The sequence below is a fragment of the Drosophila grimshawi genome, unplaced genomic scaffold (assembly GCF_018153295.1).
Source record: "Drosophila grimshawi isolate 15287-2541.00 unplaced genomic scaffold, ASM1815329v1 contig_59, whole genome shotgun sequence".
Classification (NCBI taxonomy): Eukaryota; Metazoa; Arthropoda; class Insecta; order Diptera; family Drosophilidae; genus Drosophila; species Drosophila grimshawi.
The window spans coordinates 616,133-642,151 of NW_025063406.1; the positions used below are offsets into that span (position 1 = coordinate 616,133).

The 26,019-nt window shown below is 38.4% G+C and overlaps 4 protein-coding genes across 4 annotated transcripts; 2 read left to right on the top strand and 2 right to left on the bottom strand.

The window, feature by feature from the left end:
• Positions 1 to 999: 999 nt before the first annotated feature.
• LOC6564383 (transforming growth factor beta regulator 1) lies at positions 1,000 to 2,425 on the top strand. Its single transcript, XM_001990813.3, has 2 exons — positions 1,000 to 1,167; positions 1,307 to 2,425. The coding sequence occupies exons 1-2, from the start codon at positions 1,057 to 1,059 to the stop codon at positions 2,060 to 2,062; spliced, it is 867 nt and encodes a 288-aa protein (XP_001990849.2). The 5' UTR covers positions 1,000 to 1,056; the 3' UTR covers positions 2,063 to 2,425.
• Positions 2,426 to 14,454: 12,029 nt separating this feature from the next.
• LOC6563781 (dolichyl-diphosphooligosaccharide--protein glycosyltransferase subunit STT3B) lies at positions 14,455 to 19,858 on the bottom strand. Its single transcript, XM_001990811.2, has 5 exons — positions 18,369 to 19,858; positions 17,016 to 17,206; positions 16,399 to 16,869; positions 14,672 to 14,870; positions 14,455 to 14,605 (listed from the first exon to the last, which is right to left on the bottom strand). The coding sequence occupies exons 1-5, from the start codon at positions 19,758 to 19,760 to the stop codon at positions 14,534 to 14,536; spliced, it is 2,325 nt and encodes a 774-aa protein (XP_001990847.1). The 5' UTR covers positions 19,761 to 19,858; the 3' UTR covers positions 14,455 to 14,533.
• Positions 19,859 to 21,435: 1,577 nt separating this feature from the next.
• On the bottom strand, positions 21,436 to 22,428 carry LOC6563780 (zinc finger protein 830). Its single transcript, XM_001990810.3, has 2 exons — positions 22,312 to 22,428; positions 21,436 to 22,139 (listed from the first exon to the last, which is right to left on the bottom strand). The coding sequence occupies exons 1-2, from the start codon at positions 22,407 to 22,409 to the stop codon at positions 21,482 to 21,484; spliced, it is 756 nt and encodes a 251-aa protein (XP_001990846.2). The 5' UTR covers positions 22,410 to 22,428; the 3' UTR covers positions 21,436 to 21,481.
• A 653-nt stretch (positions 22,429 to 23,081) lies between these two features.
• On the top strand, positions 23,082 to 26,003 carry LOC6563779 (putative hydroxypyruvate isomerase). The gene is made up of 4 exons (XM_001990809.2): positions 23,082 to 23,413; positions 24,333 to 24,447; positions 25,088 to 25,263; positions 25,667 to 26,003. The coding sequence occupies exons 1-4, from the start codon at positions 23,218 to 23,220 to the stop codon at positions 25,972 to 25,974; spliced, it is 795 nt and encodes a 264-aa protein (XP_001990845.1). The 5' UTR covers positions 23,082 to 23,217; the 3' UTR covers positions 25,975 to 26,003.
• Positions 26,004 to 26,019: the final 16 nt, after the last annotated feature.

Genomic DNA, 26,019 nt, shown 5'->3' on the forward strand with positions numbered 1-26,019 from the left:
CAGTAATTCATCGTCGCGTTTTGCTAGATTTTATGTTTATAGTTAAATTTCTAAATGCTGAAATCGATTCCGCGTTACTGCGTTGCTGAGCACATTAATCTTTCCCTCTATACCTACTCTTTACTTATCATATGTGTTTTAATTGCTTGTCTAGTATTAATTGTATTCATTGGTTTTAAGTCTATTTTTAATGCTTACGAGAAAGCAAATTTTGTAGGTACTATATTTCTCAAAATGTAGATATCAAATTATTTAAAATGTTTACCTATATATGAGTTTTAAGCTATAATTACCTTTAGTACTATTTACATATTTTATTCAATTATTATATATATCTCATTTTCTATATTTTCCAGAGTTAAACCTGAAGCCGACTCGTTGCGAGAGCTGTAAAAGCTCGCTTTCTTTGCAGCACGTTAAGAAAACCGCCGTTCTGATTGAGCAAGAATAAGCTACTTTTGCTCCTCACATTTTTTGTGCACCAGTTGTAACACTACCTTGAACCTGAGTCTGCAGAGTCCCTTAAATTATGACCGGATACCGGAGATAGTGTTGTTGCTTGTTTTATGGTTTTATTTCTGCTTTCGGAGCAACGGTTCTAGCGGCTAATTAATTATTGTTTCATTTTCATTTATTTATATATACAGCGTTTCACATCTTTGAAAAATTCCCATATCGTTCCAAAAACTTCGATTTGTGTGAAGCAGCTTCCAAAATGATTATAAATGCTGTGTTGCTTTGTGTAAATTGTGCATTTAATTTTCATTTTAATCAGTTTGATGCTATATTCGCGAGATGTGGGAAGCTATCGAAATTAAATTAACTGGATTTGTAGTTGTACAACATGTTGTATGATTAGTGGAAAATATATTCCAATATTTAATTTTCAAGCTAGTATGGTCTTTCGCGATTGCCTGTTGGTGCTGACCAGGAATATTTATAGCTATATACATACACAATATATGCTTTCCTCTCTTACAGATATTTGTTTTCATTTTGAATGTATTCAGGGAATATAAATGGTATTTTTGCAACCTAAATATACGGTCACACTGGATGCGGTACAACAATTTAATAATATTCAATTTGTCCGATATGAGAGTAAAAAAAGTTGATTTTCAAAAGAAATACACAAAACTGAAAAGTCGAGTGAAGAATTTCGTGTTTGTAAGTCAATCAACTTTATATGCATTCATGCAGATATATTTACACACATGCAGAAGTACATGTATTTATGCAACCTAAAAGTTGGCAGGCGTTTGCTAATTGTTTATTTCTAAATTAAAAGAAAATTAAATTTTTTCAGGAAAACGCATCGATTGTTGATGAAGTTTGCGCCTTACAAGTGGAACTGGCGGCAGCTCGCTCCGAGAGACTGACCCTAATTGAGAGACTCATGTTCCATGAGGGACTCGATAAAAGTTCCATCACACAAGATCAACTATTGAATGAGAATCGTGATAATACAAAGAAATACGTCGCCTCAACTCCGAATCATGCATTTGAGAAAAAGAATGAAAGTAAATCGAATAATATACCGGCACTGCAACAGAAGAGTTTTCCCTTGAAACTAACCAACGTTCTCATACACTCCATTGGCGAGATTATACCCACAAATCCCAATTTTCACACAGCACATTGGATATATCCCGTGGGGTATGTGGCAACAAGGATATATGCACATCCCAGAGACCCAGTGAAGAAGTGTGTATTCACGTGCAAGATCCTTAACAATGCTGGACTTCCTCAATTTCAATTGATTCCCGACAATGATTTGGATGGTGTCTTTTTCGGAGAAACGGCCAACATATGCCACCAGGAGCTGCTCAACTGTATTCAGAGCTCCTCGAAGCAGAAACCTGTTCACGTCAAGTTTAAAGCGAAGGGCGAAGTATTTTTCGGACTGGCAAACCAAAAGGTGCAATCGCTTCTTCTTGCAGACACGAGAATTAAACAATGTACGAAATTTAAAGGATATTTATTGGAAAATAATAAGGAAATTCTTGAGAATGACGATCCAACATTATCTTATACGAGCCTTCAAACTTACCTTAACCAATGACGTTCTTGTTCGAAATAATCTATATGTTTTGCCCTTATAGACTCATTATATAGAGGGTTATATTGCGGAAAGCATCGGATTATTTCAATTAAGTGAAACGTTCTTGACACAGGTAACGTTAGCATCAGGCAGCAGTCACAGCTCTTAATTAACAAAAAATAAATAAAAATAATTAAAAATTGGTTTTGAGAAGTTAAATGTTATTGCTATTTTTCTTGCCTTCCACAGTTTTATTAATTTTTATTTTGACATGATATGCATGCATTTTTAGTAACGGACAATTACAATTTGGCCAAAGCCACGCAAGTTGAAAAAATGTATGCAACCATTGGTTTATTTCTCAATAATAAATACTTTTTAAGGTACTCATGGGTTTTATTTAAAACATAAAATGACAGTTGTTTTTTAAGTTTTTCCATTTATTCACGATCTTTGAGTCTTAACAACTGCCCCTAGTCGGGTGGATTTCTTAGTAAATGCAAATAATTGGTTGCCTTCACTAAATACATTTACACGAGCACGGATCATAGGAAACTATGGAATCCCGACCACTACCGATCACACAGCCGGAACCAGTGCGTGCAAGTTCACTGGACGAGGGTATGCAGATTTTGCGTCCAGGAGGGACACGTTGCAATTGAGTTCGTATTTTGTCCATCGAAAAACGGACACCGACCTCCCCTACCGAGGGGCGAAAAGAAGCCGATCAGGACAGCCCAAAGCCGCTTTTCGGAAGCACTTAAGGACGAAAGAGCGCAACTTACAGCGCTCATAGAGATCGGCAACTGTCAGTACAAGACTACAATAGACACAGGGACCACGAGTAGCTTCGTTAACGAGGAGCTTCGTATGGCAGACATCCATACAGTGGAGTCCGAGAACCGGTCGAGGTGATCATCAGACTCGGGCGGAGGAGCATCTATATTGCTCTTACCAGCAGTCATCGACGATTTAGTTCTGGGATGGGATTTCCTGTCTGGCATGAGCACAGTTTTGGAGTGTGCAAATTTGATAGTAAGCATCCCAAAGAACGGGAGCATCAAGAGGACAGATTGTTTGTAGCGACGACTTTCGCAATATGAAAAAGGAGAGCCAAGCGATGACCGCATTCACAGTCCCAGGGAAAATACTGATCCGGAAAAGTAGCTGCTATCGCCGAATTGAAGCCCCTGGAAACGTCAAGAAACTACGGCTATACCTGGGAGTGGCATCATGGTAAATGCGTTTCGTACCATAGCCTTAAATAAGATACAAAATGGGAATGGACCGGAGAGCACCAAGAAGCTTTCGAAATGGTCAAAGCTAAGCTGACACAATCGCCTGTGTTAGCATGCCCAGAGTTCTCAAGGCCAGACAGATGCTAGCAATTAGCGCTTGGCAGCGATACTGACCCAAAACTTAGAGGAGGGCGAGCGAGTCATATCGTATGCAAGCAGATCTTTAAATGGTGCGGAGCATTATTACTCTGCGACCGAAAAATAGTACATTGCGATAATCTGGGACATAAGGAGGCTAAGACCGTACTTGGAAGGATACTCCACTGTCATTACGGATCACATGGCACTGAATTGGTTGAACTGCATCAAAAGCCCATCAGGCTGGATTGCAAAATGGCTACTGGAACTGCAGCAGTTTAATTTGTATGTCAAATACAGGAAGGAAAATCTTAATGTGGTTACAAATGCCCTATCCTGACCACCTCTGAAGGATACTTGCCTAAGAGGCTTTTACAGAAACGCACACGCATATGTCAATCAATGCGAAATATGCCAACAGAATTAACCCAGTCAATTGCCCGCGGCAGGACAATTGATGACTCAAATCCCTGAGGAACCCTGGAGCATAGTAGATGCTGACGTGGAACCAATGCCGTGTACCGTTTCTCGAAATAGACGGAAATGGTACTCAGAAGCGCTACTATAGGTTTGGAGTACCAAAAGTATTGATAACACGCAAACGGCACACAATTTACAAGAAGGGCATTTAAAGAATTCCTAGAGGATATTGGAGTCAAGCACCCACTGAACGCGTGAATCGCACAGTAGCAACTATAATCACACAATTTACGAAGGATAACCAAAAAAGTTGGGATGAGTCATTACTCGAACAGGCACTGACAATCAGCACCAGCGTCTCAAGCTCTACGGGGTGCAGCGCTGCCTTCATCACACAAGGCCGAGAGCTGAGGCTATCGAAGGCGTTGATTGACGAAATGACAGTCGAAACACGCCAAGTAGCTCAAGCACCGTCCGATAATGAAAAGAAATTTAAGCCATTAGAGTGGGTCTGACACAGATGTCCATCAGGACATGTGGCGTTAGTGAGTGAGGAGTATTGCGGGTGCAATACTACTGTCCATACTCACGCTGACGGCAGACAATGGTGGGCGCCAGCAAAAGGCAGTGGAAAATTACCAAAAGAATATCACGCCACCGAAAAGATCACGCCATCTTGGTACAGTCCCGTCAAAAAATGGCCAGCAAAAGTCTATGAAAAGAGCGGCGCAGCATAAGGCGAGAGCTGTCTATGCGAATCTATGAAGCGAATCTGTACGAATTTAAAAAGGGAGTCAGTCGTAACGAGTGAAGTTACCGGGATCAAAATCAACGCGATATAGTCTGCGTGAAACGTATGATCGTAATACGACAAAATACAAGAATCAGCACAAGGATCACTTGGGATATTGAGCTCCTTAAATTGGGTGAGAGGCGTATATCCTTGCCACGCTTGAATTGTGGAAACAGACGGTATTCGATAAGAGCCAAGCGAACCAAACGAGACTTCGCCTGTGATTAACCAGAAAGTGTGACACGCGAATCTTGACTCACAGGAGTACTAGGGGCAATCCTGGAGAGAACAAGGAAACCACTAGTTCTGGTGAGCATCAGGAGTGCTGTACGAAGTCTCTGGTGGGCAGGCCGAGATCTTGGACTTGCATAGCTAGCGGGCGGAGTGACTGCTGCAAATTCTTGAGCACAGGAGCCCTAATCGAACCTAACCAATAACATCGATGAGCTGTGAGACACCACAGAGCAAACAGTAAATGCACAACTAAAACTAACAGTGTATAAGTGTCATTATCTACATCATAATGTGCGATCAAATAAAACCATTTTTAATATATATGTACATAAAACACTTTGTTATTTAATCATCGCAAACGCAATCAAATACAAATTTGTTGCACGAACCCTCAGCTCGACTGAATTTTAGCTTAGCTAAAATATACAGAACAAAAGGTTCGTTACACAATGTCAACAACTCCAAACAACAAAAATACCAACAACGCCAACAACAAAATCATTAACAATTCTAATTCTGTGTCTCCTCGTAATGAAGATGTTTAGTTTACGACAAGAACCAGAACGCTGAGAGCTGCCGCCGAGATACGCCTGTTCACACTGCTGAATTTTGGCAAACAAGGCCTTCTATTTATTGGTGAGGGTATCACAAACGATTTTGGACTACCAGAAGCACTAAATGCAGTCACGATGTCTGACAACTTTATGCTCAAATGCAGTGGTGGTGGTTAGTGTTAGTGTAATGCCAAATGATATTGGCAGGACAATACATAGGTTGTTTACGTATAAGCGAAACCCCTTTTCAATCGTATCAATTAAAAGCGGACTGCATCCATCCCTGCAGAAAGCTAATCGCCTCAGAGATAAACTGGCCAGACTTGGACATCCAGTGTGTGGTGAAACCATTGTAGGTCGCGTCAGTAAGGAGCTGAATCTTTGTTACTTAGAGTTGGAGCCGGCTGCCAACAATAAAGAGATTTGCAATCTGCGCTCCATCTCTCAGGTGCGCATATCAGTTGAAGGTTCTGACCTCCATATGGACATGAATTTGGCCGTACAAGTATTGCCAACAGCACTATCAGTGCGTAAAGTATGGCTCAGCTCACGCAAGTCAAATTTGCGAAAAAACCGTTGGATACAGATCCGTAATGTGCAAACTGCGGCGACAGAAGCAATATCAGCTAACTCAACAGCCTTATCTGTATCATGAGAACTCTTAACACCAGTTTGAGTGTCTAGAGTCAAATTTCGACGAAGTTGAGCGAGACACTTCTGGCCATGATAAGCTTATTGCACGCTGCACTATTCAATGACCCCACTTGGGCTGCGCATTGGTTTGTGGAACGCCAATTGCCTTACAAATACCGCCAACAGTAGTGATCATCAAATCTTCACTGCAGCATTATGTGATGAATCCATTAAGTTGGCTCTGGGCACAATGTGCTGCCGTTAAAGTCTCTAATGATCAAGGCGAAGTAGTATTAGTGGTTGTTTATTGCTCACTACATTTTGTGTGGGCATTAGAAGACTTTAAATATCTCTTCCGAAGTTCATTACTGCTGGAGACTGAATCTGAACTTTAGACATAATGTATGGGGCGTAACGTGGATTGCACTTGCGGATTGCCTGAGAGACTGCAACCGTCAATCACTGGCTACGGCAGGCGTGAACGGATTAATACTAACTGCGATCACATATCTTTGATCGTTGAGTACAGAGAAGCTGCAACTTTAAATGCTCCCAAGACATGTCTTCTGCCACGCAAGCTAAACATCAGACAATTCCGGCAGAGAAACGAGCTTCCCCAGCCAAGAAAAGCGGTAATGATGGTACCTATACTGGTGTATTTGTGATTAATGGTGAAATAACTTGTTCTGCTTTCTCTTCGTCTTAAACTGAATCAGACTTTTTGATGACGCCAGTATAGTGACTGCCACCTATGTCAATCCTGATGATCAAATAACCAAAAGTATGATTTGAAAATCAAGAGAGTATTCTCCAGTTGTAAAATGAAGAGTCTAAAGTGTCAGTAGATGTGTCTACTCCTAAGCTTTCAGCCGTTTCGCTGAAACGTAAGACAAGAACCACATATATGATGCTGCCACAAAAAGCAAAGCGAACCTTGCCTGACAATACCGTACCTAATCACGGACTTAAGAAGAAAGTAGTACTTCCCTTGAAGCATTTCAAAAATACTACTCGCTCTAATATTGCATCGATTATGGTTGATCCTATGAAAACGCAATTTCAGCTGATTGTTAGGCTATATGATTTTGGGAAGACTATGACAAAGCCAGGTAAAGGAAAATTGGCTACTGTTTCATCTATGAATAATAGCCATTCTGATACCGGTTTGGAAACAGATGCAATGCAGCAAATTTAAAGTCACAAAATAACAACACTCTTTCTTCCAAATATAATTTTAATTCAACCACTATTGGACAGGCTCAACAATACTTCATTAGTTGGTAAATTTACAACAAAATGCACACAGGGCGATGAGAGTACAGTGTAAGGATCTGACCAAATATAAAGCCATCCTGGAGGCACTTAAAGAGAACAACATCCATATGCACACACATCAGTTACGCAAGGAGCGAGTATATCGAATTATCATGCGCTATATCCACCATTCTACCTCACCTGACTAGCTAAAGAGTAAATTAAGTGGTATGGGATTTGTGGAACGTTTCATGAATGTTATGAAACACCGCTTTACTGGGAAACAGGTGGTCGAGCAAAGCAACATTAGCTACACCACAGTCAATACTTCAGTGCACCCAGGCACTCAAAAGGGGCAGCACCAGCAACAACATCAAATTTATCCCATCAATCAGGGATGGCAGCCCATAAGCACGAGTATCAAGCAACAAATGCAGTGGCAGCAACACCAGCAGAAGAAGGAACCCAATAACCAGCTCCCACAGTTTAGCAAGCAGCAGCAGACTCAACAGCACCAGCAGGAATCCCTGACTCATAAGCTACAACCCAGCAAACAGTTGCTCGGAAACCGCAAACCAGCAGCATAAGCATCGCATAGATTCTACCAAGCAGCAGAATCAACAGGTATTCTTGCACCAGTCGTTACAACCAAAGACTATCTAGCGCAATCCTAAACTCACCTACAGTCAAGCTGCACAAGGAAAGCAAGTACATGTACGTGAACGCAATCCCGCAACAAAACACCTGTACAAATTCCAGCAACAACTTTGAATTTAGCAACAGTTGGAACAAGGTGACACTGCCTCAACAACGGCAGCAAAAACAACAGCAATAGCAACAGCACTAACAACAGAACATCAGTATCTTTGGCAAAACACGCAAGTAGGAAGTTTTATAATGCACGTGTTGCATCAAAACATTTTAATAATTAGCGAAATGGGAAAGAAAATGGATACATTACTGAATTTGTTTCATTTGTTTGTCTCTTATCAGCAATACATGCCAAACCTGAGCTTGGAATCAAAAAATTTAACTAGTGTTGATCATTGAAATGTTTAGTTTGTCTAAAAGTCCTGCAGGTACACAAATCAATACGGTTGTTACTTAACTGGGGCTATTAGCAATAGCTTTATGGCGACAAAGACTCCTGCTACTTGGCTCACTGCCAACTTTAATGTCTTGAAAAAGAGTAACTTAATTATTACCAATATCAGCGGCAACCAACCCGTCAACTCTTTTAAAATTGCGTATTGGAATGCTGCTGGAGTTGACGTTATGATGATTATTGAAGCCCGCATTGACCCAGGAGCTTGTTCAACGACAACAGCCGTGAGTTCCAATACTTTGAGTATATGTGGATACTCTACCTACACTTCAATTAACCCACAGAACCATATAAGTGGTGTTATCGTAGCTCCGATATACTGTACTCCACAGTATAAATGGTATACACTAAGTATTTCAAAGCTTTACAACCATGTTGATTGGTTAGTTTAGGTTAGGCGGTTGTCGGCCTAAATAAGGCAATTTTTGGCCTATTGTGATACCGTATTCGGATTTTGGTTTTCCCCGTGCCTCGTATTAGTATTTGTAAAAGTTTAACCAGCCGGTTGCTTTTATAAAGTTTGCAATCTTGGCAGGTCCGAAGTTTGCCAGCATTGACAGATTAGGCGGGAAATGACAAAGTGGCGAAAGGTTTCTAGGCAAACGCAGGGAAGATGCAGAAGAGTGCTCGGCCTCTTCCTTACAGCTTCTACAGAAGTCGTTGTAGGGCAACTGAAGTCTGTTGGCATGTATTCCAACAAGCCAGTGTACTGTTATGGCGCGGATTACTGCAGAGCAGCTTGTGCGACTGAGATTATACAGTTCTCTGCTGTATTTTGCGTTTATGTTTGGCCACGTTTGGTGGGCTATTCGACAGGTAGCCAGAGGCATACATACCCTCCTTATCAGTGAGGAGGGGTAATAATGTGCTTCTCCTGGCCTTCAATATTGTGATGACCAGGCACCCATATTAGGCTGATAACATGCCGCTGGGCCATCTCATTTAGAGATTTGGGACAGCTTGTTACCGATATCGAGCTTGCCGATATCGCACTAATGGATTTTATAACCGCTTGACTGTCAATATATAAGTTAAGATTGCCTGGACTGATATTATATATCTTTGGACAGTTTAGTGCTTCTTTAATGGGTATTACATCTGACTACAGTGTTATGGAAGGCTGATGGATAGTTGTACATTAAGTTATTCTGAGTAGACTCCTCCGCCTACGCGGTTATCTAGCTTTGAGCCGTATGTGAAAAAGGTTACGTTGGGGGAAGTACGTATGGATAGGGGTGTGAACTACTGGCACACAGCCGTCTGTTTTCGAAGGGATTTTTGAATTTCCTTCTAGAATAGATGCATGTCCATTAACATGAGCCCTCCAGACTGAGGATTCCCTCAGTCTTATGGCCGTGAGTGTCTTGTTGTGTGTCTTGTCTTTCCAGACATGGAATGTTCAGAATGGCATCTAATGACTCACTCTGCATGATCCGCAGAGCCCTTGATATGCAGAGTTCGGCCATAAGTTTAACTTTATTAAGTTATTTTTTTGTGGTTTTCTTTTTAGGAATGAACCATATTTGCGAATGGGGTTATGGAGCCTGATGGATTTCCTACACGCGTGTAAAGCGAGTGTCGCCTTTCTTACCCCTAACTGGGTGTTTAGGTTCCAATCGAGTTTTCTAACTAGCGTCAGCCCTAGGAAGTTAGCGCTGTTGCTAGATGATAGTACTATATTATTTAGTCTGGGTGGGATCAGAGGAGGGATTTTTTGATTTCTTGTGAACAGAATAAGTTTAATTTAGTGGGATTCACACTTAGCCTAAATTCTGCCGCCCAGTATTTCTACCTACTATCTACTGTAAATACAATTTAATTTAAACGCTACTGTGTAGTGGACCACTTAAGTATAAGTGGCGCTGAAGTTACGGACGATCAGATAGGCGATAAGTATATACATAGATACATACATAAACACAAATATACAGGTACAAATATAAATTGTATGATTATATAATTGTACAACTATATAAGTACACCCGTGCTTAAATAGAAATACAAATATAAATATAAGTACAAATGCCAATTCACTGCACAATTATTCCCTCGATGCAACAACGAGGTTGACTCGCCGCTGTGGCCAGTACGCTAAACAATATATTCCCTCGATGCAGCGAGGAGAGTGTTGCTATGGTCCAGCTCAAAATATTCCCTCGGTGAAAGCGAGGACTCGCCGCTATGGACGGTATAGAGCAGCACCAATATGCCCGCTCGTCTAGCCCGAACACTTTACAAATAATTCCCTCGATGTAGCGAGGAAACTGTGGCTATGGTCTAGTGGACGTTGCCACCTGCACCAAATTGAGCCTACCAACTGGTTTGAAATTGGAGTTCTGCGGATCAGCTCCTCTTTAATATGCTACCGAGCTTGAAATCCACTTTCTTATTTTATTTATTCTAATAAATAAAATAAAGTCGATTTATTTTAATAAAGGAATTTTCTCGTCGGCATATCCTTACAAGGTGGAGCACCAGCACCAGGTTTACCCAAGATTTTGCAGCTGTGCCCCAAAATGAAATCCCATATGACCATTTGGGCACGATGATGCTCCTGTACACCAGCAGCTTGTTGCTCATGCTGAGTTTGAGGGATAGCTTCTGCAACCAGTTGAGTTTCGCCCTTTTGGATCTAAACGATGCCGCCGTGATCTGGATCTGTTTGCGCCAGGTAAGTTTCCTGTCCAGATACATACACAGGTTGCGAATGTGGTTCTCCTGAGGTATGACCATGCTGTTGAGTCGGATAGTTGGACAGTTACCATTCCTGAGGGCAAACGTGCAATGCTGAGACTTGCTCTCATTGACGCAGATGTTCCACCGGTTGGCCCAAAATCACTAAAACCATCCAAGAACCTCTGTGTAGCCGCAGCTGCTCTCCAAGTCCAGTGGTGGAGTTGGTAAGGAGCACTGTGCCATCTGCGTACGTGGCAAGCAGCTTATTTCTAACAATGTGCACAGGGCAAGTCCAAGGACATTACACTGCGGTACACCCGCTCCAATGCGTCGGATGTTTGATCGCTCGTCCCTATCTTCCAGCATAAAAGAACGGACAAGCAGGTAAGACCAGAGCAGTAAATACTGCGCCGATGGTTGTAGTGACTTAAGCTTAAAAAGCAGGTCGTCATGCGTTTCGCGATCAAACGTTTGCTGAATATCCAGGAAGACGGCAGAGCTGTACTGCTTATTTTTCAAGTACGCGAGGACATGTTGTACTACTCGATGAAGTTGCTCTAGTATACCATGGTGATGCTGAAAGCCAAACTAATGATCAGGAATGGCTCTCTGGAAGACACTTATTGCCGACAATCTTCCAAGAAATATTTTTTCAAATACTTTGGAGAAAGTGGACAGCAAGCTTATCGGTCGATATGACGAGACAAGATTATCCGGCTTGCCAGGTTCCGGAATTATCGCAATCACATCACACATCCACTGAGTGGGGGGAAAAGGTGGATGCGAACCATGGAGCTAAAAAGCAGCACCAAGAACATCACCCCCTAAACTTAAAACTGACTCAATATCCTGTACCTGGCTGGGTGGTAAACCGACCTTGCAGCTCATCCGCAAATGCCGATGCAATTTCAGCCGTCTGAGTAGTTGCCGTTGGACACACCGGATTGCCTTCCACAAATTGAATCCACAATTTTTTTGGAAATCTTAAAGGGGGGGTTTCCCAAAAAAAAAAAATTTTTTTTTAAAAAAAAAAAACTTTCTTTTTTAAAAAAATTTTTTGGAGGAAGGGGGGGGGGGTGGGGGGGGGGAAAAAAATGCTGGGGCTGCTGATGTTGTTGTTGAAGTTTGGCAACAACAGCATATGAAAAATTTTCATTGCGTATGGTGCCGGGTTCATTGGGCATTCCGTAAGTATTGAGCAGACCTTCTTGACCCAGAATCCGTTCCTTGGCAACGCATTGATAAGCTGGGCATCCCTTCCAGCTTGCTGGTTGTTGTTGCTGATTGCCGAGTGCGAGTGCAGATTATAGCTGCGTTCACGAGTACCAAAAACCTGCAGCGCATCGCCGGCAGTGCCGGGTACACCAATCGCACGCACTCTAGCAAAGTGGCGGCGATGCACGCACACACCTGCAATACAACTCGGCGAACGTTGAACAATTTGAGAGAGAGAGAGAAACGCGCACAGTCACACGCACAAGCACACGGAAAAGTGCGTGGGATGTGGCGAGAGAATCACAGCTTGAGCTCATCGTGATCTTCCGATGGTGCGGACAATTATTGTTTTGGATAAGCCAACAGTAAGAGTTAGGCGTGAGTTCAAATATTAATATTTGCACGAATTTAATACAACTTATTATGTTTATCAATTAACACATTAATCATGTTGTAATTCTTATTACAATAATAATATTATTAATAATATAATAATAATATTATTATTAATTAATTATTAATTATATAAGCCGCTAATTAAAGTGGTATTATCCATTAAAAAGGCTTATTGAACACAAATTGTCGCAGTCACCAAAAAAAACCCGTAAAATGAGACTTCATAAAAATGTTCTAACAAATATATTAGTACTGAAGTTTTAACATTTTCTATTTGTTCTACCCCAAGCAGAAGTTTGGAACCTGTTCGTGACTTCAACTCTCCGGATTACAGTATAAATCAATATCTCATTCATTTCGGCTTCCTGTGATATCGAAATCTCGCGAATGAGGCTCTGGTATTTCTTAAGGAAGACAGAAGACTTCGTAGGAATCGTACCTCTGAGGATAACATAAACCGGATTGCTAGGCGCCAAGGGGTTATTTGACAGTAACAAGCATTTCGAGAATATCTCAGCGAGAATAGAGGATATTAAACGCCAATCAGCTCCTAAGTTATGAATACACACACTCTTTGATATCGCTTCGCTTATTCTGTCGTTTAGCTTTCGCACTCATATTTTTTATACTTCGATACCGAAGCTGTCATATTATATTGGTTTCGTGCAATGTCCATCATGCTGTCCGTCTGTACACCCTTAGAGATAGGGTCTTGAATCTTAAATGGAACATATACTGGTATGTGTCCGCGTCAGGCAAAGTGTCCGCGATATTCGCAAATCCACAATTTTAAGGCTACAGTTACTAAATTTGGTTAGTCGGTTGTTGGCGATATCTTTCAAAGATCGGCATATGCCACGCCTACCTTCGCCGCCCCATGACCCAACCCCTAAAAATTTCAAATGGCTATATCTTCCGCATTTTTTGAGTTGGAGCCGTCAAATTTTGAATTTATATTACTGGTAGCCGCCTATAAAAGCCGATAACAAATTCGTATAGCCACGCCCACACCTGCCCCCATAATCGCTAAAGCCGATATTTCAGAAAGTGTGAATCGACAAGTCCGCCCACACACGCTGCCCCCAGGACCTTCGCCTTTAGAAATCTGAAATGCGCATATCTTCCACAATTTGTAAGCTAGTCACCAAATTTTACAAGTATGTCTCTGGTAACTCGCCTAAGATATCGATAAAAAAAAATTGGATGGCCACGCCCACTGTGCCTCCCTAAATCGATACACTTGTTAATGTAAATCGATAAGACCATATTTCACACACAATTTTCACATGCTATCAGCCTTTATCACGTATGGTATCAAAGTATTTCACAGTCGTTTCCGCCCGACTGGCTCCGTTCTCTCTTGTTATTTATTAAAATCTATATTTATTGTTCGATTTTGATGAAATTTCTACTAGCTAATCAATAATATATGAAGGTAAATCGAATTATAATGGTCGTTATGTTCTTTATTACATGCTATTTGCCGAACCTGTCTAAAATTACCATTCTGTAGATGCGTAGGAATTTATTCCTGATGCTTTTTTTAATACATTTTTGATAAGCGCGTTTGCTATTGTGCCTGAGATGTAGATTAATCCCGAGTTAGATGCTGTCTTGATAGACGTCGTCTCTATCTGCTTTCAGAGATTTTGCAGCTCCTGAATGGCCTGTGGAGTCAGCATGATCATTTTATCAGTTATGTTCGTAATTAGATAGTTAGATAAAGACAAAACTAAATTAAAGGAATAAAATGTATGTCATAAAAGTTTTTCGAACAATGTTGTGCTAACATATTTAATTTTCGATTTTATTCAAGTAAATAAATAAAAATATAATTTATTTTAAAGATCTCTTTCCTTTGACAACAGTTGGTCGATTTCTGATTAATCCCTTGCGCCTTTTCAAGTTCTGAAAAGAGTCAATAGTATAATATGATTAGTCTTTAATATTTAATATTTAATAGTATGATATTACCTTTCTGGATATAAAGTTCGTTGGTGGAATAAGCCTATCTTTTATCTTTAAAGACGGACGATTGAACTCATAAGGCTTTTTAACTCTGTAGATTCGAACCAGCCAGTGCTCTGTGGTATACGCTTCTTCCAAGTAAGTTAAATCAAAATCTTTATTGCCTATTACAGCATTACGAGTCCGATCATATCCAGAAGGACCCCTATAAATATATGAAAATTTAAAAGGTTTTAGATCTATTTTGCAGGAAGTCTTAAAATATTTGTATCATATTTTTTTACACACACATAGAGAAAAATACTTATTTGCTAAATTATATTAATTGTACAACAAATTTAACAGCGGGACAGTCAAGATTATTCGACTTGGAAATACTCAGATTTATTACAAATTTCAAGACAATAATAACCTTATTTTACATTTATCGACACAAAATTGTTTAAAAGGTACCTTTTTTAGATTTGTTGACACAACAATTTAAAAAAGTAACCAATCTAAAAACTAAAAAAAAAAATCGAATTACAATTTAAAAAGTGAAATCGCTCGGGTTGTAATTCATTGTATGCACATTTGGTTATATATAGTAGACGTACGCTGTTTCAGATTAAATAAAAATCGGCAAATAAGTTGAGCAGATACATGCAGATGAATGTGCCGCAAATAAAAATAAATAAGTAAATTATTAATATTTATTCATTTAGAACTTTTCCATTTTAGTATATAAGCAGATCAATTCATATGAATTAAATTACTGCTCTCTATCAGAAAATTCTTCCAAATTTACACTAATGTCGATTAATCTTTGTCCTTTTCTATCTTTGAAAGGGGTTAACAGCAATCTGCACCAAACATTTTGTGACTGATTAAAAAAAATTGGGATGATTATGGGCTCACTTGTGTATTTGTTTTAACCATCTATGAAAATGAAAGACAATCTAAGAAAGTTATAGCGCAAATTGGTTAACCTTTTTTAATTTATAGTGTTTTTTCTTTTTAGTTTGTTTTTCAGGCGTTGCCAGTAAAATACTTTTTAAGTTTAGGATTCTAACTCTTAAACTGTAAAAGTGAAATCAAAATTAAAATCTTCGAAGAAGCTAGCTTTTAATCTACATTTCAAACATGGAGAATTATATCCTAAATAGTGGGACATATTCTTTTTCGCTAGGATATCGACATTTTACCGAAGGAGGGCTGACCTGAACGCTTATCAATAATCTGAATTCCTATTTAAAATATAGAAGTTTTGGATAGTTAGAATGGCAGCTACCAAATATGTATATTTCATACGATCAGACATTTCATGTGTGACACTTATTATAAGAATACCCTATCTAATCGGAACTGCAAAACAACCTTAGCTAATTAATTCGGAAAAATTAATTTCGCCACTTATTGGTTTATGTAAGATTATACCAAGCATGGTTCCACTATCAGAAAAAGAAGGAAGATATATGATTAAAAGTCTATTACGGTAAGAAGGTAGGTTGATATTAGAATTCCAGTTAAGACGCCGTCCTGATGACCCCTTGTAATCGGCAGATCCACATTCATGAAAATGACGCAGGGCTGAATGAAACCCAGGACACCAAAAGCTTTATTAGTGGCAAAAAAGTAAGCTTGTCGACCTTAAGTTTGGGATCTAAACATTTACACAACTTAAAAATACCCATTTTACTTTATTTTAATATGTAAAAAATCTTGTACAATGTCGTTTGAAAATATATTCTTACCTGTAGTCCAGTTTCAAGTCTCCAAAGCGATAGTAGCTCAACTTGTACATAAGACAGTTAAGTAGGGCAGGAGCCCCCTCGGCGTCTACCCTAAATTCACCACGGTCCGTAAAGAAATCAGATTCTTTAATATCTTTTGGATGTTCTCCTTCCGCAATGCGCACCATCCAGAGGAACTTATTGATATCATCACCCGAATAACCAATGACTCCTCCAAATATAACTAATACATAGTCCACATCCAGAGACGTCATGATTGAATACGATTTCTCTTCAGTTGATGACATTGCTTTGCCGACTAAAGCTATATGGCTATTATTCCATGTATTATTATCAACTAGCGTTGTTCGATTGGCCATCCCGGCTATTTGGTATCCGTAATCCCACCACGACATTATGCGAGCATCATCGGCAGTGTTTTGGGACAGCCAGTAATACGCCTCCCTAAAATCATCCAATATGTTTCGCGATCTGAAAAACAAAATATAAATTGTTTAAAAGTTGAAATTTACAGCGTGTTTCTTCTAAGTCAAAAGATGAAAACCAATAAAACAAATAAACAAATTCAAAATATTTTCGTATTGGGATCTTTGTATCAAAATTAAATTAGTACTTACCCATCCTGGCTATTGTGGAAAGCAAGAACGATTGAGGGACTTGAATACGCGTTGCTTGTGACCCATGTGCAATGCACCGCAAACATCATTAAAATCATCAGAACCGCCAAAATGACAATGCTCTTCAAATTGGAGCTCATGCCACCCTCATGTGTGGGATCGTGTTTGGTGCGATGCCTCAATTTGCCGGCCTGTAAATATCAGATATTTATATTATTATATACTCGTGGCAAAGGTAACATATACATATTTCACTATAGTAAAGAGATCCGAATTTTCAAAGCACATGTTCGATCATAAACAAATGAACATATCATATGAACATCAGAAAGCTGCATCGATCATGATGGAGCACCGCTCTAAAAACTCAGGGTAAGCCAGCAGCAGCATGATAAGCAAAAAAATGGCGAAGCAAAACGATCGAATTCAATCTTATCTTTTACCTAATGGCCTTCAACCTCCAAAGAGCTTGGATGGCCGACTCTGGTATAAATCAATTCAGCGTTCGGCAACTATTTAATGACTAAAATTCGCTCACGAATAATAATGATTATTCGACGCAAATGATCATCCAAAAGAATCGATCGAAGCGATCATACCAGTAGAATATAATTAATGTAATGCTGAGATGCATTTCATTGCTTTTATTATTCAACTTTATCATGAAACCATCAAGCCAAACGCGATCAAACGGATGTAGAATAAGAAAAGTTTGATTTGCATTAGCTTTTTCTTCAAAAGTTTCAAAAATATAATTGTCAAATTTAAGAAACTGTTGGTGAGTATCATGAGCGTTGCGGAAAGCCATTTTAAAGTCAGGAATGGCATCCATTAAAGATGAATAAAAAAAATAATAAAATACCCGATGGTTTCCACATTACAAATTGAGATTCATGCATTTTTGACACACACAAATTTAGAAATTGAGTTTGCTCCACAGGCTTTCACATTGCTTTGATGCCTTTCAAAATTGAAGAAATGTTATTTGAATGGTAAAACTTAATAAAAGTACATTAACAATTGACAATTTTCAAATTATTATATACAATAAATTGCGCTTAGAATTTTGCAATTTACATTAATGCAAGAGAATACTTTAAATGAAATAAGCTGTTTTCTAATAGTTTGGATGGAAAATTAATATTAAGGTCTACATCGGAGTTTTATCAATTGTTGAATTAACAAGTTTCTAAATTATATATTTAGCATTTGCACTTAATAAACAAAATCATCGTTTCGAGTATGAGTAAAAAGCATAAGATCGTTTTCAACCTGTGTTTTAAAATCACGAGTATGTTTTTGGTGATATATTGATATATTAACTAAGCATACGTAGAAAAAGATTGTATTTACCTTATCGTATAAGCTTTTCTTCTCCAGTGATTCATCGAGGTCATCTGTTTCCGAGACGGAGTTCATAACACTTCCGGTTCGCTTCGATGCATCCTCCTGCAGGAAGACGTCCAATAGTCCGGAGAAGGCGACACCAGCAAGCATGCAGACAACTGGCGTTAGGGTCAACATCAGGCGGACCATGACGCCGGCAAAGTAGACAGCACTTATGGCGTAGAGCACAACAAAGACGCGCTCATCGTTGATTTGCTTGATGCAATACCAGAGACCCACGGGGAAAGCGCAGACCAAGATGTGCAGGTCAAAGAAGAACGAGAACCAGGTTGTGGGCTGATGCTCCGAGACTGAAGCAATAATGGGTATGTGAATCTTTGCATAGCCCGTATCCCAAAGCGAGTAAAATCGTCCACTCCACGGCGCGACGACGCCCATCATGGTCAATCCAACGACGGCAACAAAGACAATGGCCGCCGCCAGCAGGCCGCCAACAATGAAGAGTTTCTTGAACTCATTCCGGGATAGCACGGATTGCAAGTGTCGCAGCACGGCGACAGCCATGAGCAGCACAAAGACACCCATCGCAGCCATGTGCTCACTTGTGCGTATCGGCTGGAATCCCACGAAGGGTATTTGCATCGAGAACAGCAGACCCAGGATGTAGAAGGTGCTGTAGCTGGTCAGCAATCGGGGCGAGTAACGGCCCATTATGAGCAGGACAAATACATGCAATGGTATCAGATTAATGATAAACACATATCCGCCCCACGCAGACACCATGTAAAAATAGGAAATCGCTGCACCTGCTGACCAGAAAACCGAACCCGTCTTCACGGAACGCACCCAGAGGAAGTAGGTGAATTGCAGGGCAAAGATGGCGATGCCTTCATTATCATAGGAGCCAGCCACAGAGCGACTAATATATCCAGGCACAATGGCAATAAAGCTAGCTGCAAAAAGTCCAGCGCCCGGTGACCAAAGCTCCTTCGTGAGCAGATAAGTCGAGATTGATGTGAGCCCACTGAACACTGGAGCCAAAAATACGCAGATATCTCGAATGTGCACCGGAATATTGAGAACATGCAAGATGTAATGGATGCTGCCGGAGGTGATCATCAGGCCGGGGTAAACAGTGCCGCCGACAATGCGGCCGAGGGGATACCAGGCGCGCTCATCGAACCAATTGAGAAACTTGTACCAGCCATGCTGCACCATGTAAGCAGTCGCTCGATAATTGAACCATGGATCGAATTCGTGGATGATCGACTCGAATCGGATGACGGCAAAGAGGCGTGACGAGAAGCCGGCGATCCATGCAATGAGTAGGACTGCAAATGTTATCAGGCTGCTGTAGCCAGCAACCTTACTATTTAATATCCTTGAGCTACGATTCATTTTAAATGCCTCCACACCTAAATTTTTAACACAATTGGAGACAACTGAGACACGTAGCCTAAAAAATAATACCGGCGATTACAGTGTGGCCATCACACGTCATTTTATTATCGTGCATGAGGGGTTTTACACGTTACAGCCGTAGTCACATGCACCTTCACAAAAGTAACATGAGGGATATTCCCGCAGGAAAAAGTTTGTTGTTATGTCATTTTTATGGACACATGAAAAGAGAATTTTATTAATTTAAATTGAAAAATTAAATTATAAACAAAATGAAATTAAATTAAATAAATGAATATTTTGAAAATACATAATACTATAATAATAAAGTGAAATTAAAATTATATGCTATTTTAAATGGTAAAATTCAAGAATGTGCGACGTAGCCTAAAAAATTCAAGAGCGAAGCAATTATTCGTAAATAGTTTAAAATTTAACATGAAAAATGTAGATTTTCGAATTGATATTAAGCTGTTGAGCAAATATGCCTCAATAAGCAAAATGAATTCAAATATGCATTTTGGTTTAAAATAAGCAGATATAAAATGAAAATTCGTTATACATATGAATATCACTAGAAAATGTTCCATTTTACGCATTAATCGTTTCTGTTTTTAGGTTACCGACAAAGGTTTCATTTCCAATTTGTTTTAAATAGAATGCACTTCACTGCAACAGCTGTTTTAACAGTTATGCTAAATTTGTACAGCAAAAATAGCCAAAGAAGTATGCGAGCGTCTGTACCCAATCCATCAATGAATCCAACTATTAACTTTCTTAAAAACAGAGGATTCCCAGGATTTTTTTTTTGTGGCAAACCTATCTGTCGCCAGTGGCATGGTTGACTCTTAAAAAGCAGTTTTATTTACTTCAAAAGCCAGTACATGGAATTTAGAAATTGAGTTTGTTCCACAGGCTTTGACATTGGCTTAGCGCCAAAATATTATTAGAATAGTAAATATTAATAAAAGTACATTATTATCATTATGATTGGGGCACCTGCACTGCGACCCATTAGATATGTTGTGCCGCCTTCTGAGCGCTTCTCCATCCAGAAATGTTATCTTTGTTGGGTTGAGGGCATGTCCGTGAAGCTCACAACATGCATCCCCTGAATGCTGCATCTTTTCCTGGTTAAGGCGACACACTGCTAGCATGTGCATTGAGGGTTCCCCCTCGCTTTCACAAAACCTGCATAGTTCGCTGCTATAAATACCTAGTTTTGTTAGGTGACTTCTTAGTCTACAATATCCTGACAGTAGACTGGTGAGTATCCTAAGACTGTTCTTTAAAATTATAGCCACCTAAAAGACATCTGGCTTGTCGGAGTCCTGGTGTCACTGTCCAGCACCGTTGTCGCCTGTCTTTCTTCCTATGCCACAAAACGGTTCTGGCCCTGTTAGCGGCCTCTCTGCGCCCAATTTCGTTTGCTCATCAGCCGCTTCGTTCCCGCTATATCCCTGTGGCCCGGGACCCATTTTAGGGTAAGCCAATTATGAGTCCCGAATTGGTCAAGATTAGTCAAGTTAGATCGTATAATAGAAGAACAAGAGAATGATAAAATAAATTTTTGTATAAATAGTTTGGTCGGCTGTAAAAATGAATGTTAAGTTCTGCATAGGTATTTTATAACTTCTTTATTAAACAAATGTTTTAAAATCAAAAATTTTGCATTTATTTTTAGTATTTGAGTATAGACTAGAAAAATAAATTATAAACTATTTGTGCACACTTTTAATTCTCCAATCTAATAAATCGTCAACACTGCATTCTTCTTCAGAGCTGGACGCAACATCGACGAACTCAAGTGGTCTTTTTTCAGAACGTTGCTTTTTGAAAATACAGTTTTTTCTGTCGTTGATTTTGATGAATCTCTTCCAGTTTTCAATTTGTTCGTCTATTTCCTTCAAATGTCTCTTATTATTTAAGCTATCCTGTTCCTCCGAGACTATATTATTCGATATTGTAGCAGCTTCTCTGATTTCACGTTGAAATTTAATCCATTCCGTTTCCAGATCACGATCGCTCCCAGCCACAGTCACCGATTTCTCCTGATCAAAGAACTTTTCTGGTAATACCTGAGGCGTATTTAATTGTACAACTTGAGGTGCGGCCTCAGAACTTCCACCAGTTTGCAGCTTGACATCACTGTTTTGTGCAATGCTCTCTGAGACTACAGGTTTGGCTTTTGGTGGTATTTGCTCAGAGTTTGCGCTACTCAAGGTATCTGAATTTTTCGCATCGGACTCGATTCGCTGTCGTTTGGCGAGTTCCAAATTTTGCTTGTGTTGCTTTGAGTTCAAGTGCACTTTCCACACACTCTGTTTGATGGGGATCCTGCAAATAACACATGACAATTGACCTGAAGAATCATACGTATAATATCTGTTAAGAAATCCAACAGAAATAGTCAAATTCTTGCTTAACCTAAGTGAGTTTCATAGCCTGAGCAATATAAGAGTATGCCGAATAATAATCACAAACAATACAAGCAAAAACAGCTCTGATTATAATGTGATTACATTATAACTTTATTTAAAAAGGATATTTGGCAATGGGTGAGTCCACTTTTATGAATTTGCATTTTACTTCCGTCTTTCGTCGGCTTTTGCCATTAAGTTTGAATAATTCTTTACTTTGGTCCATTATTTATTTTATATTATTATTGAGAAGTTAGAGATGAGCGAATTTGTTATTTTTTGGTCAGTGTGACAACAATTGCAAATATCGATATTTTTCCTTCGGATTTGACTATTTTTAATCGTCAACAGGTGGAAACTGTTGTCTGATACCGGCTTGTTTATACGGCTCGGCTGTTGATGTTGATCAAGAAGATGATTCAAACAAATTTATTTTAATTTTTTAACCATTTTTAATGGAATAAAATGCGCAATTAATTTCAAGTAAACAAAAGCAGAGGAGTTTCTTAAAAACATTGTACATACTTTGCATTTCACAGAAAAGTCAACCGGGACTTTAATTTGAAATGCTTATAAGTAAACAGATTTTTCATATAAATGTATGTAAAAAAAATGTCAAAATTAGAATAATTTTTTGTCTTGCAGATTATTTCAGTTAATAATTCAGTGAAATTGTTTTGAAAGTCGCAAAACTTTTTTTTTACTTAATATTTTTTGCGTATCTTTGTTATGGTTCCAATATATTTTAAAAAAATATTTGTTATATTTGTTTGTAAATATTATGCCTTTCATATTTTTTCTTATATAGTTAATTAAATAATTTGTTGACATAATTTTTGATAAATATAAAGTTCTATTGGGTAACATACATATGTATGTACATAAGTTTGAGTGCGTGTACATTCATACATACATATATGTATGTTCATATGTACGAATGCATCACTATCTCTCGTGATTACTCTTGACTTAGTTAAAGGTGATATTACAAGGCATTTTAAAATCAGTTTAGAGCAAAAGGTTTACTTTGCGACATGGCGTTGAAATTTGCTGCGAATTTAAACTTCCTTTTCACTGAAACTGCTGCAGCTATTTCGGAAAGAATTCGATTAGCGCATCGGCATGGTTTCCAGGCGGTGGAAATACCATATCCTAGTGGCGAACTTCAGGAAGTCAAGGAGGCCATCAATGAGACTGGAATATTAATCAGTCTGATGAACATTGCATTGGGTGAGTCTCAATTTCTATACATACATCTGTACATATGTATGTACATGCCAGTGTTGGTAACGGTCGAAAACAAATCACTCAAAGATCAAAATACGAGAAAAACTACGATAAAATATCTTAATCAAAAACCCAAACCTTTTTTTTTAATTGTTTTTATTTGACATAACGACAAAATATAAGACACTTAAGTATTAATCGATGCATATTTTTATGAAATTGCAGAGGGTATTTTTTCGTGATTAAGAATTAAATATATCCTTGATAAGTATAACTGGCCGAGTAGATATAGCCTTGACTGTTTGTCAGTTTCTATGCGAATCAGTCTCTTAATTGTAAATGATAAATCTTGATAAAACTTAAAACAAGTAGTACATAGTACTGAATTATATATCTTTCCTGGGAACTATCGATTGAAGAATGATTGCTTGTATGAATAATTCTTTGGTTTATACAGAGAATTGGTGACGTAAACAAAAAACTGCTTATATATTTGTCCCACTAGCAGGATAAGCAATCCAATAAATCCATCATATGAAATGGACAAACCGTACGTTTAGATGCTCCAAATGGAAACCGCAAAATTGTTCCACTTTGAAAATGGAGGCGATTGAGCTACCGATTTTTAAAGTTAGTTTAGTTTTTTATATGAAAAAGGATCGGTTTTTAATCGCTTTTGTAGAGTTTTAGAAATATTTTTCCATTTTAATTAATTCAAAATTGTTTATGAATTTATTTTAAATAAATATTTTGTGAGCGTGTGTAAAATTTGTCAAGGAGTATTTAATGAAGAATTTTAAGCACCCTTGTGTTGAACATAAAATAACAAAAGATAATCCATTATTATTATTATTAATATTATTACTATTGAACATTTAGCAAGAAAATTAATATAATAAGGTTAATACAAATTTAATTTCAGATGGCACAAGGGAAGAGCTAAAGTTCGGATCTACAAGCATTCCAGGAGAGGAAAATAATTTTAAAACGCAGTTGGATAAATCAATAGCATATGCGAAAACTGTTAATTGCAAAAAGTAAGTGTGATCCAAAATCTCCAAAAAGTATATGTGAGTGATTATTATTCGTGAATGAGCACTGTGATCACTTGGATATATTGTGTATCCTTGAACGACATGTAATCCTCAGCTGAGAGAATCTCAGCCTTCTAATTGCCGAAGACAGGAATCTGGTTTTTATCTGGATTCTTGTTTCATTTTTTAATCAATTTGCTTGCTGATTGTCTGAAGATGCTTTAAGAATTCTTCTTTTCCATATCTAATGAGAAGTTGGGTTGGAAGGAATCTTCAAGCTTGTTGATTTTTACCCTACATTAAATACCGTGAGCTTAATTTCTCTTAAAATGAAAAGCTCAGCAGCGCGTTATAGGTGAAGAGTCACGATATTTGCCTTCAGGACACGTTTTTACATTTGGGCGATGTGCAACCAGCCGCTCCTTGGTATTCTCGACCTAATATGAACATGCCTGGCAAAAGCGTTTGCAGTTAACCTCGCATTTCGTTTATTACTTTTGATAACCTGAAGAATTTTGCATCAATGGCTTGGGACACCTGCGACCTTTTTGCTTTTGAGCACTCTTACGAATTTGTTAAGATTCTGTAACACTAATGTCTATAATTAGCGGATGATATTAAAGTTTATTTTATTTATTTCCAGAATTCACTTGATGGCAGGCACAGTTGATAGCAAACTGGAATGTGACCATTTTAAAACATATGTATCAAACTTAAAGAAAGCATCTGATGACTTGCAATTGAACAACATGATTGGAGTAATAGAACCTATAAATAAATATGCCATTCCATCATACTTTATGAACTCTTACGAAAAAGGTATAACAATATATTAAATATTTGATTTGACACATTTTTGAAATAGAGTTACCTCTTCTTGTAATAAGAATGAACAGATATCTGTTTAAATCCGTATAGAATAAGTTGGTTGTAATACTTTCTGTAGAGGGTAAGGGAATTAAAATAAGCTACTTGGAAATATGCCCAAAATTTTTTTATAGCTGGCTTTCCCCACATTACGCCGAGTACTCTAAATATTTGGCTGACTCCTTATTTTATTCCTTACTCTTTTCACTTTTTTAAAATTATCTGAAATCAATTGTGCGTCTTCCCTAATCAATCACATTACCTGATATTGTGTAGCATAAATTAATATTTTTAGTTGCAATTAATTTTTGTGACATCAAAATGAATAACTTTTAATGTAAATTTTCTTTGACAGCATCAAATGTTTTGAGGGAAATCAACAGCGATAATATTAAACTAATGGTGGACATATACCATCTTCAACACATTTGTGGAAACTTCACTAAGACCTTGGAAAAAAATAAAAATGTAATTGGGCATTTTCAAATTGCTCAAGTACCAAATCGAAATGAGCCAGATACGCCAGGTGAAATAAATTACGACTATGTTTTTGAAACACTGAAAATGTTTGGCTATAATGATTGGATTGGATGTGAATACAAGCCAAAAACGACGACCGTCGAAGGTTTAAATTGGATTTCGAAATACAATGTTAAAACTTAAGTATATTAAAATATACATTTTGAAAATTATTTGTGGTTATTTTTG

Excerpts from the sequence above, each read along its gene's own strand:
- LOC6564383 (XM_001990813.3), top strand. The coding sequence starts at position 1,057 with ATGCGGTACAACAATTTAATAATATTCAATTTGTCCGATATGAGAGTA. Across the intron at positions 1,168-1,306 it reads GAGTGAAGAATTTCGTGTTT|GAAAACGCATCGATTGTTGA; the intron begins GTAAGTCAATCA and ends AAATTTTTTCAG.
- LOC6563779 (XM_001990809.2), top strand. The coding sequence starts at position 23,218 with ATGGCGTTGAAATTTGCTGCGAATTTAAACTTCCTTTTCACTGAAACT. Across the intron at positions 24,448-25,087 it reads AAAACTGTTAATTGCAAAAA|AATTCACTTGATGGCAGGCA; the intron begins GTAAGTGTGATC and ends ATTTATTTCCAG. Across the intron at positions 25,264-25,666 it reads TATGAACTCTTACGAAAAAG|CATCAAATGTTTTGAGGGAA; the intron begins GTATAACAATAT and ends TTTCTTTGACAG.
- LOC6563780 (XM_001990810.3), bottom strand. The coding sequence starts at position 22,409 with ATGGACCAAAGTAAAGAATTATTCAAACTTAATGGCAAAAGCCGACGA. Across the intron at positions 22,140-22,311 it reads GTGGACTCACCCATTGCCAA|GTATGATTCTTCAGGTCAAT; the intron begins ATATCCTTTTTA and ends CAGATATTATAC.
- LOC6563781 (XM_001990811.2), bottom strand. The coding sequence starts at position 19,760 with ATGAATCGTAGCTCAAGGATATTAAATAGTAAGGTTGCTGGCTACAGC. Across the intron at positions 16,870-17,015 it reads TTCCACAATAGCCAGGATGG|ATCGCGAAACATATTGGATG; the intron begins GTAAGTACTAAT and ends TTTGTTTTTCAG. Across the intron at positions 14,871-16,398 it reads GACTTGAAACTGGACTACAG|GGGTCCTTCTGGATATGATC; the intron begins GTAAGAATATAT and ends ATATATTTATAG.